The sequence below is a fragment of the Phyllopteryx taeniolatus genome, chromosome 18, assembly GCF_024500385.1.
Source record: "Phyllopteryx taeniolatus isolate TA_2022b chromosome 18, UOR_Ptae_1.2, whole genome shotgun sequence".
NCBI classification, from domain to species: Eukaryota; Metazoa; Chordata; class Actinopteri; order Syngnathiformes; family Syngnathidae; genus Phyllopteryx; species Phyllopteryx taeniolatus.
This window is the reverse complement of record NC_084519.1, coordinates 5401813-5415854: the sequence shown is the minus strand read 5'-3', so window position 1 is coordinate 5415854 and position 14042 is coordinate 5401813. Positions and strand designations below refer to the sequence as shown.

The 14042-nt window shown below is 43.4% G+C and overlaps 1 protein-coding gene across 10 annotated transcripts in view; it reads left to right on the top strand.

Moving 5' to 3' along the window:
- Positions 1-14042, top strand: part of LOC133468375 (uncharacterized) — a 59963-nt gene that overhangs the window by 18627 nt on the left and 27294 nt on the right. For 5 of the 10 annotated variants that reach the window (XR_009785483.1, XR_009785482.1, XR_009785480.1 and 2 more), the window contains 2 exons: positions 3954-4013; positions 5352-6755. The exons of 1 other annotated variant lie outside the window; for it this stretch is intronic. Coding sequence is in view for 2 of the 9 variants with exons in the window: in XM_061754211.1 (XP_061610195.1) it covers positions 3954-4013; positions 5352-5804 (513 nt within the window). In the remaining 7 variants the exon portion in view is untranslated. Of the gene's footprint in view, positions 1-3953; positions 4014-5351; positions 6756-10868; positions 11026-14042 lie in introns of those variants that run through there. 4 more of the 10 variants (XR_009785486.1, XR_009785484.1, XM_061754212.1 and 1 more) reach the window with 2 other exon arrangements.

Sequence of the window (14042 nt, the reverse complement as noted above, 5' to 3'; positions counted from 1 at the left end):
AAAATTACAGATGACTATAGACTGAAAAAAAACAAAAACATTATAGTTGGAAGCACTACTCATCAACTGTTAACTCGTTTTTAAGTTTTAATATTAACAACAGTTTATTGTATGTCTTTTGGCACTTGGATTCATGCAAAAGGTTTATTGTGCTAAAATGTTACATAATACATACTGTACATGCATACAGTATCAAAAGGTTTTATGAGGGCAAAACGGATCCATTGAACAGATTAAATCAGTCTCACATTACTAATGGGGAAAAGGTGTACAAAACCTAAACAAATTGCAAGTCAAAAATGTGTCCATTTCCAAAGCGTTCTTCACAAAGATAACTGTTCTTCTGTTCTTTCTTGTTGGAAACAGCATTGCTCCAAAGCATGTTTTACAGAACCAGTTTTATGCTTATCTATTGACTTCAATGCCTTACTGCTCTTGTTCCTATTGTATCCTGTCTGCCCCAATAATTCTACTCCCTCAATGACGGTGACTGACTCTACTATTAGAACTTGGCAGCCTTTAGTTCTCACCTTTCCTCTACCTACCTCAGAGACTCAGAGGTGAGAACCATGTTTCGGTAAAAGTGGGTCGCCGGTAAGAACCTGCACAGATTGTGTCCCTTGATTACATTTTGTATAAAAATGTCAGGTTACCAATGAACAAAGCTCCACGGTCACCATGTTCTAGGATATCTTTGCCAGCACAGTGATAGTTAATAATGTAACCCAGAAAGACGGTACAAGGGACTTTTCTCTTAAAGGAGACACATAATACTTTTAAATTAACAATTATTTTAATTACATGCCATGACAAGCTTTTGTCAAACTACCCCAAGGAAGGATAAAGAATTAACAACAATATTTCTTGCGTTGCTGAAATTAGCCTGTAGCCCGAGTACGAATTTCATAACACAGTCGGCACAGCCCGTGCGTTACGACTGAAATGGCTCTGATTGTCAGAGCAGAGCCCAGAGAGTGGAAAAAAGTGAGTACCCATAAAGACAATGAAATTATTTTACCCATGGAGGCAGCACTTCATACACTACACTGTGTATGTGATGGACACCTCCCCAAACACAGCTACTGATTTCTGAAAGATTTCAGATTTTTATTTTAAACCTTCACAAAGATATTACTGCAGTGCAAATGGCACTCCTTTACTGTGTACAGTAGCCTTCAGCTGAAATCTGATGTGTTATATTGACACTTTTGGCTTTGTGTGATGGAGGCATTTGTGATCAAGAGAATCACTCACTGTCATTAAAGAGGCTGAACTTCACTTACACTTTGAAATCCTGTCAGTTTTACCAACACACAGGAAAAAAGTTATAATTGGGCTCTTCACAATGGGCTGATTCTCTTCCTCCCTTGTTCCCTTGATTCCCTCACAAATACGCTGTTGTGTCTCTTAACAAAGCAACCAATTATTACCCAATAAAGACAAGACTGAGATGTTGACAGACGAAGAGTCAGAATAAATCAAATAAAAGGTGAAGGCATGAGTCTGCAGGACAATGAACAACATTGTTTTTACATGAGGAAAGTGATCTCAAAATTGAGTTTCCACCACGTGGTATGGTTTAGTTCAGGTCACCAGGGTACAGTTTGGAATGGTTATCCCTGATCCAGCTTGAATATTTTCTGTTAGCCAGTGTATCTAACTTAGCAAGCTGTCCATCCATCCATTTTCTACCGATTATCTGAGGTCGGGTCACGGGGGCAGTAACTTTAGCAGGGATGCCCAGACTTCCCTCTCCCCAACCACTTCATCCAGCTCTTCCGGGGGGATCCTGAGGTGCTCCCAGACCAGCCGAAAGACATAGTCTCTCCAGCGTGTCCTGGGTCGTCCCTGGGGTCTCCTCCCGGTGGGACGTGTCCGGAACACCTCACCAGGGAGGCGTCCGGGAGGCATCCAAATCTGATGCCCCAGCCACCTCATCTGGCTCCTCTCGATGTGGAGGAGCAGCAGCGCTATTCTGAGATCCTCCCGGATGACCGAGCTTCTCACCCTCAGCCCGGACACCATGCGGCGGAAACTCATTTCGGCCGCTTGTATCCGGGATCTTGTTCTTTTCGGTCACGACCCACAGCATGGTAAATTGAGAGCTTCGCCTTTCGGCTTAGCTCCTTCTTTACCACAACGGATCGATACAAAGTCCGCATCACTGCAGACGCTGCACCGATCTGCCTGTCAATCTCCCGCTCCATTCTTCCCTCACTCGTGAACAAGACCCCAAGATACTTGAACTCCTCCACTTGGGGCAGGATCTCATCCCCGACCTGGAGAGCGCACGCCACCCTATTCCGACTGAGGACCACGGTCTCAGATATGGAGGTTCTGATTCTCATCCCAGCCACTTCACATTCGGCTGCGAACTGCTCCAGTGAGAGTTGGAGATCACGGCTTGATGAAGCCAACAGAACCACATCATTTGCAAAAAGCAGAGATGCAATACAGAGGCCACCAAACCGGACCCGCTCTACGCCTTGGCTGCGCCTTGAAATTCTGTCCATAAAATTTCGGAACAGAATCGGTGACAAAGGGCAGCCTTGGCGGAATCCAACCCTCACCAGGAACAAGTCTGACTTACTGCTGGATATGCGGACCAAACTCTGATTCCGGTCGTACAGGGACCGAACAGCCCTTATTAGGGGGTTCGGTACCCCATACTCCTGAAGCACCCCCCACAGGACTCCCCGAGGGACACGGTCGAACGCCTTCTCCAAGTCCACAAAACACATGTAGACTGGTTGGGTGAACTCCCATGCACCCTCGAAGACCCTGCCGAGGGATAAGAGCTGGTCCACCGTTCCACGGCCAGGACAAAAGCGTTGATGGAGCACTGCTTCCCCCTCCTGAGACGGCAGAAGGTGTACAAGAATTTCATCGAAGCCGTCCGAGCCAACTCACCACCAGGTGGTGATCAGTTGACAACTCTGCCCCTCTCTTCACCCGAGTGTCCAAGACATGCGGCCGCAAGTCCGATGACACGACCACAAAGTCGATCATCGAACTGCGACCTAGGGTGTCCTGGAGTCAAGTGCACATGTGGACACATTTATACTTGAACATGGTGTTCGTTATGGACAATCAGTGATGAGCACAGAAGTCCAATAACAGAACACCGCTCGGGTTCTGATCGGGGGGGCCGTTCCTCCCAATCACGCCCTTCCAGTGTCACTGTCATTGCCCAAATGAGCATTGAAGTCCCCCAGCAGAACGATGGAGTCCCCAGCGGGAGCGCTCTCCAGCACCCCCGCCAAGGACTCCAAAAAGCGTGGGTGCTCTGAACTGCTGTTTGGTGCATAGGCACAAACAACAGTCAGGACCCTTCCCCCCACCCGAAGGCAGAGGGAGGCTACCCTCTTGTCCACCGGGGTTAACCCCAACGTACAGGCGCCGAGCCGGGGGGCAATAAGTATACCCACACCTGCTCGGCGCCTCTCACCGTGGGCAACTCCAGAGTGGAGTTCTCCAGAGTTGGATTCTCAACCCCTCTCGAGAGGACTGGTACCAGAGCCCAAGCTGCGTGTGGAGGCGAGTCCGACTATATCTCGTCGGAACTTCTCGACCTCACACACCAGCTCAGGCTCCTTCCCTGCCAGAGAGGTGACATTCCACGTCCCTAGAGCCAGTTTCTGCCAGTTTCAGTCCCTGCCTTCAGCCACCTCGGACTGCACCCGACCCCTATGGCCCCTCCCACAGGTGGTGAGCCCATGGGAAGGTAGCAAACTGTTAGCCTGGTATTATACAGATCATTTATTTTGGTGCCCTTTGAAAATGTTTACAATAGAAACGCCATGAAGGAACGTACTGTACCGAAGTACACTGCTTCTTGGAAAAGTAACACTATATTACACGTCTTAATTATTTGGTCCATTGGAAATGTAGTGTGTATTCTGTAGTGCTTTTTTTAAAGTAAATTCCACAGTGTGGATCTGTCTGACTTTCAGCTCCTGTCTGCTGTCTGTCCAGGAGTACTTTGTGTGGACTTCGGCCAGGATAAGAATAAGGTAATTTCGTTTGTTCTTCTAATTTTTTACACGACAGTCGGCTTTATAGAGATGTGTCTGTTTTCCACAAAGAAATATGGAGCAATTCTTATAATAAAAAATACAATGATAGAATTGTCACATGCATCCAATAATCAAAACATGATTGCAGGCCTTGAGAGAGTCAAAATAAAAGGTTGATTTTTCCGTTTACTGTAATAAAAGGAAATCTGTAATGGGAGGGCAAACGGTGCTGTGGGCTCATCTATTCTGATAAGTCAGGCATTCAGTCTTCGTCAACTTGCTGACAAAAAAACCTTTAAAGGCATTCCATTTTCATGCTGCTTTAGTAATAAACATTTTTGATGGCATACATTTGCTGCTTGTACGTTCTCTTTTTCGACAAGCTCACCCCCTGATGATTCTAACTTCATGTAAAATACCTTCTCTCATGAAATGCTTTTGGTGAGGGCAAAGTATCAAGTGGTTGATTTACTATGACAAGAGGGGCGAAATGAAAACCAGGCAATCATTTTACTTCTGCAGTATGTTCTGGATCACCGTTTATGTCCTCTTCTCATCTGTGGATGTCTCAGCCAGTGATTCATATTGTGTTCCATCTATTCTTTCTGCTCTTGTAAACATCTTTATTGCAAACACATATGCTTAAAATAAAATCGAAACAACATTGAGTGTCATATCAACTAACTATTGCGGTAAGTGCTTAATTTTAAAAGTTTAAAAATCCATCATATGCACACGTCTCATTCAATGGCATAAAAACTGTGTTTTAAGTTTCATCACACCGCTGAATGAGTCACACCTCCTTAGGTGTCGAATGCTTAGTTCCACAATCACTTGAATAAAGCAATTCCATTACATTGACATGTGCCAACCAAAGGCTATTTAGAGCAACTCAAAGTAAAACATCTACAATGGCAACAACAAATGCGTCATAGGGAATTACTTTTGGGCAATTTAATAATTAGCTTGACTTAAATTGATTAACCATCGAAGCTATTTTTAGAAATGTAGGTATCAGTTGGAATTACAGAATGAAAAATACAGTTTGATATTTAAGCAAAGTATTGATATTTAAGCAAAGTAAAGCTGAATGAAGAAAACGATATTCAGTACGTTAGAATCCAGAATAATTGCCATGCATGTGAGATATTTGCATTGCCGATTTTCGATCACTTCACATTGATGAAACATTTTTCTAGATTGTTTAAGCTTTTTAAAATAGTCCAAATAAACATTTGACTGATATGCAAATACTTAGATATCAAGATGGCGCCTACCAGTGTGGTTGACTCGGTTACGCGCTCTCTAGTATTGTTTTTGTTTTTGTGTTTTTAGTTCGTCTTTGGAGACATTACACGACTCACTTACACAAGGGGAGGCTTGCAAAGCACCAAGGAGGCTACTCCGGACTTTCTTTCACCAACTTTCGCAAATCTGCTCAGTTTTTTCCCCCCCGAGTTACTCACCGGAGCGGCGACCGCGGTCTTCAGCGTATGGAGGCGAAGGCGACGCCACAGAGGGAAGCGAGCCGGTATCCAGGTGAAACTCCGCAACACAGGATACAGACTGGCGTTTCAGTCCATCCACCTCGCGAATGAACGGTCCTTACCCAATAAAATGGACGAGCTTCATCTTCTGATGAAGTCCAGTAAAGACTTTGGACGTTCCGCCGCCATGTTCTTTACGGAGACTTTGCTTTGTGAGGCTATACCCGATGGCGCCGTCATGCTTCCGGGCTTTCATCTTCACCTAGCAGACCGCATCATGGAGTTAACGGGGAAAACATAGGGCGGCGGGATATGCTTCTATATCAACAAAAAATGGTGCACGGACGTCACGGAGCTCAGCACACACTGCAGCCCGCATTTGGAGTCGCTGTCTTTGAACTGTAAGCCATTTTACTCGCACACCCACCCAGCCACACCACCGACCACTAACACACCGCCGACTTCTGCGTTAACCATCCTCGAACAGGATGTGAGACGCATCTTCCAACAACAAAAGATTAACAAAGCAGCAGGCCCAGACTATGTGTCCCTCATCCACACGCAGCATCAGCACTGGGGCGCCCCAAGGTTGTGTCCTCTCTCCGCTGCTCTTCTCTCTCTACACGAACGACTGCACCTCAACGCACCCGGCTGTCAAACTCCTGAAGTATGCAGATGACACCACTGTCATCGGCCTCATCAAGGACGGTGACGAGTCTGCATATCGACAGGAAGTGGAGCGGCTGGAGCTGTGGTGCGGCCGACACAACCTGGAGATGAACACGCTCCAGACTGTAGAGATGATTCAGGAGGCATCCTTCGCCACAGCTGCCCCTCACGCTGTCCAGCTGCCTTGTGTCAACCGTCGAGACCTTCAAGTTCCTGGGAATTACAGTCTCTCAGGACCTGAAGTGGGTGATCATCATCAACTCCGTCCTCAAAAAGGCCCACCAGAAGATGTACTTCCTGTGGCTTCAGAGAAAGCACGGCCTGCCACCGGAGCTGCTGAGGCAGTTCTACACAGCGGTCATCAAATCAGTCCTGTGTTCTTCCATCACAGTCTGGTTTGGTGCTGCAACAAAAAAGGACAAACTCTGACTGCAACGGACAATCAAAACTGCTGAAAGGATTGTCGGTACCCTCCTACCCACCCTTGAGGACTTTCACGCTGCCAGAACTAAGACAAGAGCGTGGAAAATCCTCTCGGACCCTCCACATCCCGGTCACCAGTTCTTCCAGCTCCTTCCCTCAGGTAGGCGCTACCGATCAATGCAAACTAGAACTAGAAGACATTCCAACAGCTTCTTCCCTCTTGCAATCAACTTCTTAAACACCTAACCTACAATTCCATTGCAACATGCTGGCAATTTTTTTGTCTTGAGTTTGTCGTCACATTTCTGTCGGGCCAATTATATATTACTTGTGCACTCACTCTCGTAGTCTCACCACGTTGCACTATTTGCATATCTGTTGTTGACCAATACTGGCCACTCATGCCAGAGTAGCATCTGCTCCATTTGCACACTGACTGAGGAGTATCTGCAACATTTGCACAATCAACATTGTCCCAGATTATCATACTACTCGCTTGAAGTCTCGGCGCCCTTTGCACAATGGTCATTGCACCGGACTATTGCAATATCATTCAAACTGCTCTAAGTGCTAGAGGACTCTGCATCTTTTTGCACAATTGTCAAAAAACATAAAAATACCAGATAACTAGCAACCCTTTATTGCTCAGGGACTGTTTTTCTCAATGTCTTTATGTCTCAAAAGTGTCTGTTGTCGTACTAGAGCGGCTCCAATTACCGGAGACAAATTCCTTGTGTGTTTTTGGACATCGGCATGGTGAATGACTGGTTAGAGCGTCTGCTTCACAGTTCACAGTTCAATCCCCGCCCCGCCTGTGTGGAGTTTGCATGTTCTCCCCGTGCCTGCGTGGGTTTTCTCCGGGCACTCCGGTTTCCTCCCACATCCCAAAAACATGCGTGGTAGGTTAATTGACAACTCTAAATTGCCCGTAGGTGTGAATGTGAGTGTGAATGGTTGTTTGTTTATATGTGCCCTGCGATTGGCTGGCAACCAGTTCAGGGTGTACCCCGCCTCCTGCCCGATGACAGCTGGGATAGGCTGCAGCACGCCCGCGAACATAGTGAGGAGCAGCGGCTCAGAAAATGGATGGATGGATGGATGTTTTTTGGACATACTTGGCAAATAAAGATGATTCTGATTCTGATTAAGTCACATAAGTCACTCTACACCAGATAAAATGATCATTATTATAATAGTGTAAGAGGCTGTTACTGTGGAATAGGTTTTTACAAGAAAGTAGTGCATGATGGATGAGAATAGGATAGAAAGCTCGATAGATACACAATCCTGCTCTGTCAAAGTTAAGTGACCCTAAAACTAAACCACATGACCACATTCTTTCGCATTTACTGGTTTGTTTCCCCCAATATATTTTTGCCATATGTTCTGTAGAACTATTTTTAACAGAGTGTGAGTGTTTTATATGTGGTTCCGAAGAGGTGTGACAAACATGTAGCCCCCTGACCTTCAGTTAGAATGAGGACTTTCCATCCCAGGACAACTTGCCCTTGGAAGCGCTCTGTTGTCACTTAAACAGCTAATGACTTCCATTCCCTCGGCGCAAGAAAATTACAGGGCCTAATACAACAAAGTGGCCTGACTTTTGGTGTTTTAGGGATAACAGATTGTTTCCAAAGTAGTGGAAAGGAGCACGCTTATTGCGAGGATGCCTCATCAATCATCATTTAATGGCCCTTAAATTGGTGTGTGCCTCCCTCAGGGGTTTTAGATTAAACTACCAAACATATAAGGGTAAGACTGCTGTATGTTTCTCACTATTAACAGTTTCTGAAGCCAGTCTGGAACTGTACTCAAATCTACCACAGCAATTTGATGGGATAGTGTTGATAATGTGCACACGCTTCAAATATCTTTTTTTCATTATCTCCATACACCACAGTCATGAACAACAAACTCATCTTGTTCAGAACAGGCGGGGTTCTGTAGTCTGTATCAGAGATGTGATCATGCTGCTAACGATACTGATGATGTTTTCATCAAAATGACTCATTTAATTCTCAGACTTTATACATGCACAAATCTAAACTGTAAAGCACAATTCAACTCAGGTCATTTGCACAGTTTATTCCGAAGCATCCACAATTACCATCATTATCATTGCAGTGCCCAATGAGATCATTCAGAAGCTCCAAAATTGCAATGCTGAATAGCCAATATGCCCCAATAATATTTGTTGGCATTTCAAAGACATTTAAATGAGCGGAAAGTGCTACCCGCCGCCTCTCAGTTTGCCTGCGCTACGTTGGAAGAGGTTTGCATGTTGGTTTGCATCTGCCTGTCAGACTCGTTATTTAAAGGTGAAAAATCAGCCCGTGCAATGAGTCTCAGATTTTATAAATGACATTGTGACGTGCATATACTCCTCCCACTACGTGGAAAATTAACTGCATGGCAATTTAGAATGTTTGCCAGACACAATTTTGGTAGGCCCAATAGGCCTGCTTTACGCATGCAAAAACAGGTGCACACAGATGTGCAAGGTGATCTACTAACCGGGTGCACCCAGGATTGCGTCGCCAAAAGTTCATTTTGCTTCTTCTGAGAGGAGTAGATGCAAATAGATTAATTTAGCACACGCAATGTGATTTATCAATCCTCAAAATGAGTTACGATGGCTGATTTTGCGTCTTTAAATACAGCATCTGAAAGGCTGGTGAAAACCGGCTCCACTGTGCGGCGCAGGCTAAAAGAGAAGCGAAGGAGAGAACAGATCTTTTCCGCTCATGTAAACAGTTTTGAAATCTCAGAGACAAAAATTATCGCGACATATCATCGATTCAGCGATACAATTTTGGAGCTTCTGAAGGGCCCTAACTGTTTACGAGCTAGCACTATGTCGTTTACTCAACTGACTGGCTCAGAATAGATGTGACAGACCACAAGTTTGATCTATAACGTTCCCATGCCTGCCCTTTTCCAAACACTTTCTGTCAGCTATTCCCCAGACAGATTTTGAAACAATCTATTTTGTGATACAAACCATCTGGTGTGTCAGGTTTGCTAAATGCTCCATGGTATTAACAACCTGCTGCTGACATTGATGACCACGTGAGAGTGAGTCAAAACGTTGTGAGCTAAACATACTGTGTCTTGAAAATTCTTCATATGAAAATTTGCCATTTGAAAGGTTTATTCAGTAGCAGCGTATCAATTCTAAAACATAATTCTCAATTTGAATGAGTTTTGCACCTGAAACAAGTTGCTGACCTTACAGTCATTTGGATTCACCCTTGAATACTAAAAGGTTACTTCAGTAATGACCAATTTGTGTAATGACTGTGTAATTGTGGTTCCATTTTCTCTTTCACCTAATTTTCCATCATTTATGGTATGTTTGTTTTGTATTTTACACTTCCACAGTTAAATGGTTAGAGCCCATTACCCACTTATCATCATTTGAAAGCATAAAGCCAGATTTATAAAGTTTGGTTATATTCAACCTCTTAGACACAACAGTAATGGAACTGGAACCGTAATAATTTCCTACAAGATTTATATTTAAGTGACAGCTTGATGTGTGTCTCTGAATACACATGGAGCGATTAAAGGGGGAAAAAAAGAGTATCCAACACATTTATCTCTCACTATTGTCATTCATGTGCTGCATTTCATCACCCTCCTAAAGGCACCTTCTCCAACTTGTCAGCAGAACTTTTTGAAAGAAGAAAAATCCCCCCCCCCACTTCAATTTGTACTGCCACTGGCAATTTTATAGAGGAATGAGTTCTTTTATGAATCTAAAAAGCAATCATCTTTTCATTTGTTTTGAAATTCTCTGCATCCTCCGAAACCTGTTCATGTGGGGTTTATGAAAACGGGCTGTGGTAAGGTGTTGTTAGGCATGTGCTGGCAGTTTTGTATTGAATTTTATTTTGTAAAATGGCTTAAATGACCTGCCATTGGCTGGCGACCGGTTCAGGGTATACCCGCCTCCCGCCCGAAGATAACTGGGATAGGCTCTAGCAGCCTAGTGAGGATAAGCGGTAAAGAAAATGGATGGGCATTGTGCACACTAGAACAAAAGAATGGCATTTAATTTTTCTGTAAATAATCTGCACAAATGCACATAAATAAGATACTCGGCGAGTACGAGGGGCAGTCAAAAGGTAATGAGCCCAATATAATTTAACCTATTAACTTGATTTTTTTTTCTCTGAAATGTTCTTGGTTTGTATTTTAAATACTTGTTCGAAGGTTTTTTTTTTTACATTTTTGTTGAATCCGTCCTTTTCCTGTCACCCATTTTGGAAATGGCGTTGTCGGATGCCTGTCAGAAACAGAGAGCTGTGATTTATGTATTTCTTGCTTTGGAAAGGTGTCCCCTGCGATTGGTTGGCGACCAGTTCAAGGTGTACCCCGCCTCTCGCCCGAAGATAGCTGGGATAGGCTCCAGCACGCCTGCGACCCTTGTGAGGATAAGTGGAACAGAAAATGGATGGATGGATGGATGGATGGATGGATGCTTTGGAAGGGGAACCACCCCTAAATATTTTCAAAAGGTTGCAAAATGTGTATGGTGAAACTGCAATAGGCTACAACCCAGTCAAAAAGTTGGTGTCCAGGATCAAAGGCAAACAAAAATAGCCTGGTTTGAGTCATCTCCATGACAAGCAAAAAGAAGGGGAAATGTGTGCAGTAATTCTTGATCCTTGGAGTATTTTTGACAAAAGGAAAAAAATACATATTAGTTCTCCTACAGTCGTGCTCACCATTCTTGACACCCATGAAGTTTAAGTAGTAAACGTGGAATATCTCCTCAAGAAAATGAATCAAGTGAATGAAAATTTTCTATAGAGAAAAGAGCAAATGATAAACAATATTTCATTGACAGATGAAACAAAAATAGAGCTTTTTAGCAATGCACACAAACTGTATTTCCTTTAGGGAAAAGAACACCTTGCCAACAGTCAAGCATAATAATGTGGGGCTGCTTAGCCAAATCTGGTACTGGAGGCCTTGACTGTATCACAGGTATCATGAAATAAGAAAATTATCAAGAGATTTTAGAGCGCAATGCCTTACCCAGTGTAAGAAAACTTGGTTTGAGGCGAAGATCACGCTTCCTCCAGCAATACAAAAACTCAAAGCACACAGGAATGGTTGAAAATGAAAAAAAATGGACTGTTTAAAAATGTGTCCTAATCTCAATCCAATTGAAAATCTTTGGGGGGATCTGAAATCTGCCATTGGGGAAAATAACCCTACAAATGTTAAAGCTCTTGAACAAGCTGAAAGGAAATACCACCTGAGAAGTCCAAAAAGCTTATACTGTAAATGGATACAAGAAACGTTTTGAGGCTGTCATTGCTGCCAAAGGGTGTGCAACCAAATATTAAGGAGGCCTGCCAATAGTGTGGCACATGCTGTTTTCTTTTTTTTTCTTCTTCTTCTTCTTTGAAATTAAAATATCTAGGTTGAGAAAAAAAAAACATTTCTTTGTTAAATTACTTTGGACCTCTATGCAATAAGTTCGGTACATTTCTATTTATTTCTGAAGATATTATACAGGTTCTGCAAAAAATGAAGGGGTGCCAATAATGGTAAGCATTAAGTTTTATCTACAATTTCTCTTTTTGCAAAGACTTGCAAAAATGTAGGTACTTTACATTAAAGGGCTACAGTCTACATCTTGACTGTTCATTTAAAATCTATGCGGTGATGAATAGAGGCAAAGTTATTTTAAAAAAATAAATCTTTTATTGTCTGGGCCTAATCGCCAAGGAAAAAACTGAACAGACGGGCACAAACCGCTACTGACATCTACCAATGTCTTTCTATAAGGGATTGGCTGTTGATAATAGCCATCAATCACACAACTGGTCTACTACATTTTATTGTAAATTTCATTTTATTTGTGCTAAAAAGGTAGAGCAGTGGAACAGAAAGCAGTCTGTGTTTTGCCTCCAGACTTAATCAAATTGCTGCCAGTGTGGGTGTTCTCTACAGCAGTGTTTTTTTTTTACTTAAATGAAAGGATTTATCCAATTGAACATTGTAACTCTAATGCAAGTGCACTATGACAGGGTTCTTACAGACTTTAACAGTATGTGGTCAGTACTTTTTTAACCTTGTGAATCTTGTATGTGGGTCGTCGTGGTGACATGGTCCTGAGAGAAACAACTATAGGTCCCTTCCACCCTACCAGGTGTTTTTCCATTGTCATTTTCTTAGAACGCTAATAAATTCATCCATCCATCCATTTTCTACATAGTGTACTTCCATGTTCCAAATTATTCTTTAAAATAAATGGCTAATAGATTATTTGATTTTGAAAGTGCAAGGACACTGGTGTTTATATTACCACTTCGAAACCTGTAAAAAAGCCAATTACTACTTTCCTAGGAGATATTTTATTATATTTTTGACCCAGTGACATGTAGAAACTCTCATTTATTGGGGGCCATATTCGCCCATATGCTTAAGTCAGGAAAGTCGCGTAGCTCCGTGCTTTCTGACTGTGCCCATTCTAACGTCCACTTAATTCTATTATATGCGCACCTTCTGGCCATGTGCGCACCTTGGAGCCTGAAGTGTTGGCGTTCCCTCTCATATGTGGCCTTACGCGTATTCTGCAAAGACTTAACCACGTTTCCTCATTCGTGCTCCAGAGGCTGTAGTAAGTCTAGTGCCCTGGGGAGGTGAATCATCATATTGCACGTTTTGATTTAGTTAACTGCTCCGATGCGCCGATGGCCAGTGACGGCCAACCCGGCACGGCCGGGCGAGACGTCTGGCCCACTCACAGACTGCCCAATGTGTCCCTAAAACATTACGCCGACAGCCGAACATTGACATAATATATCATATTAATTAATGGAAAAAAACTTCAGGGCAAGCAGACTTTTCACCTGTTAGCAACATTTCCGCCTTGGGCGGCGGGCGGCTCTGAGTTTGTCTAAAGCGCTCCTCATAAAAAATGCAGCATCTTAATGAGGCGCGGTGATGACTTACAGTTTGAATAATTTGTTATTATGTTATCTATAGCATTGTCGATCGTAGAATCCGTTCAAGGAACGCCATCATTGTTGCTGGGTAATTCTGTTGAACAAATGCTGGTTCACCCGCTTTTCTATTAAAGCGGACCGGCTCCATGCGTTCAGTCATGACCACAGTATTCTGATTTACGATTAAATTACATTTACTGGATTTATTAATTACATTTCATAGTAGCCTGTTACATGAGGGTTGCGCACGTCTCACTGGCGACGATTAACTTCCGTATCCGCAGCAGAAGTTAATTTCACATGTAAAGTATGACATATTTTCCAAATAGATTTCTATAGCATTCATGCGACTCAGGCAGACTCCATGACCCAGGAATTCCAGCAAGCCTACGACTTCAATGAGTCACGCCTCTCAAGTCATTACGTGCAAACTAGTCGGCTACGCACGGCGGGTGTGTCAGAAGTCATTACCGGAGAATCTT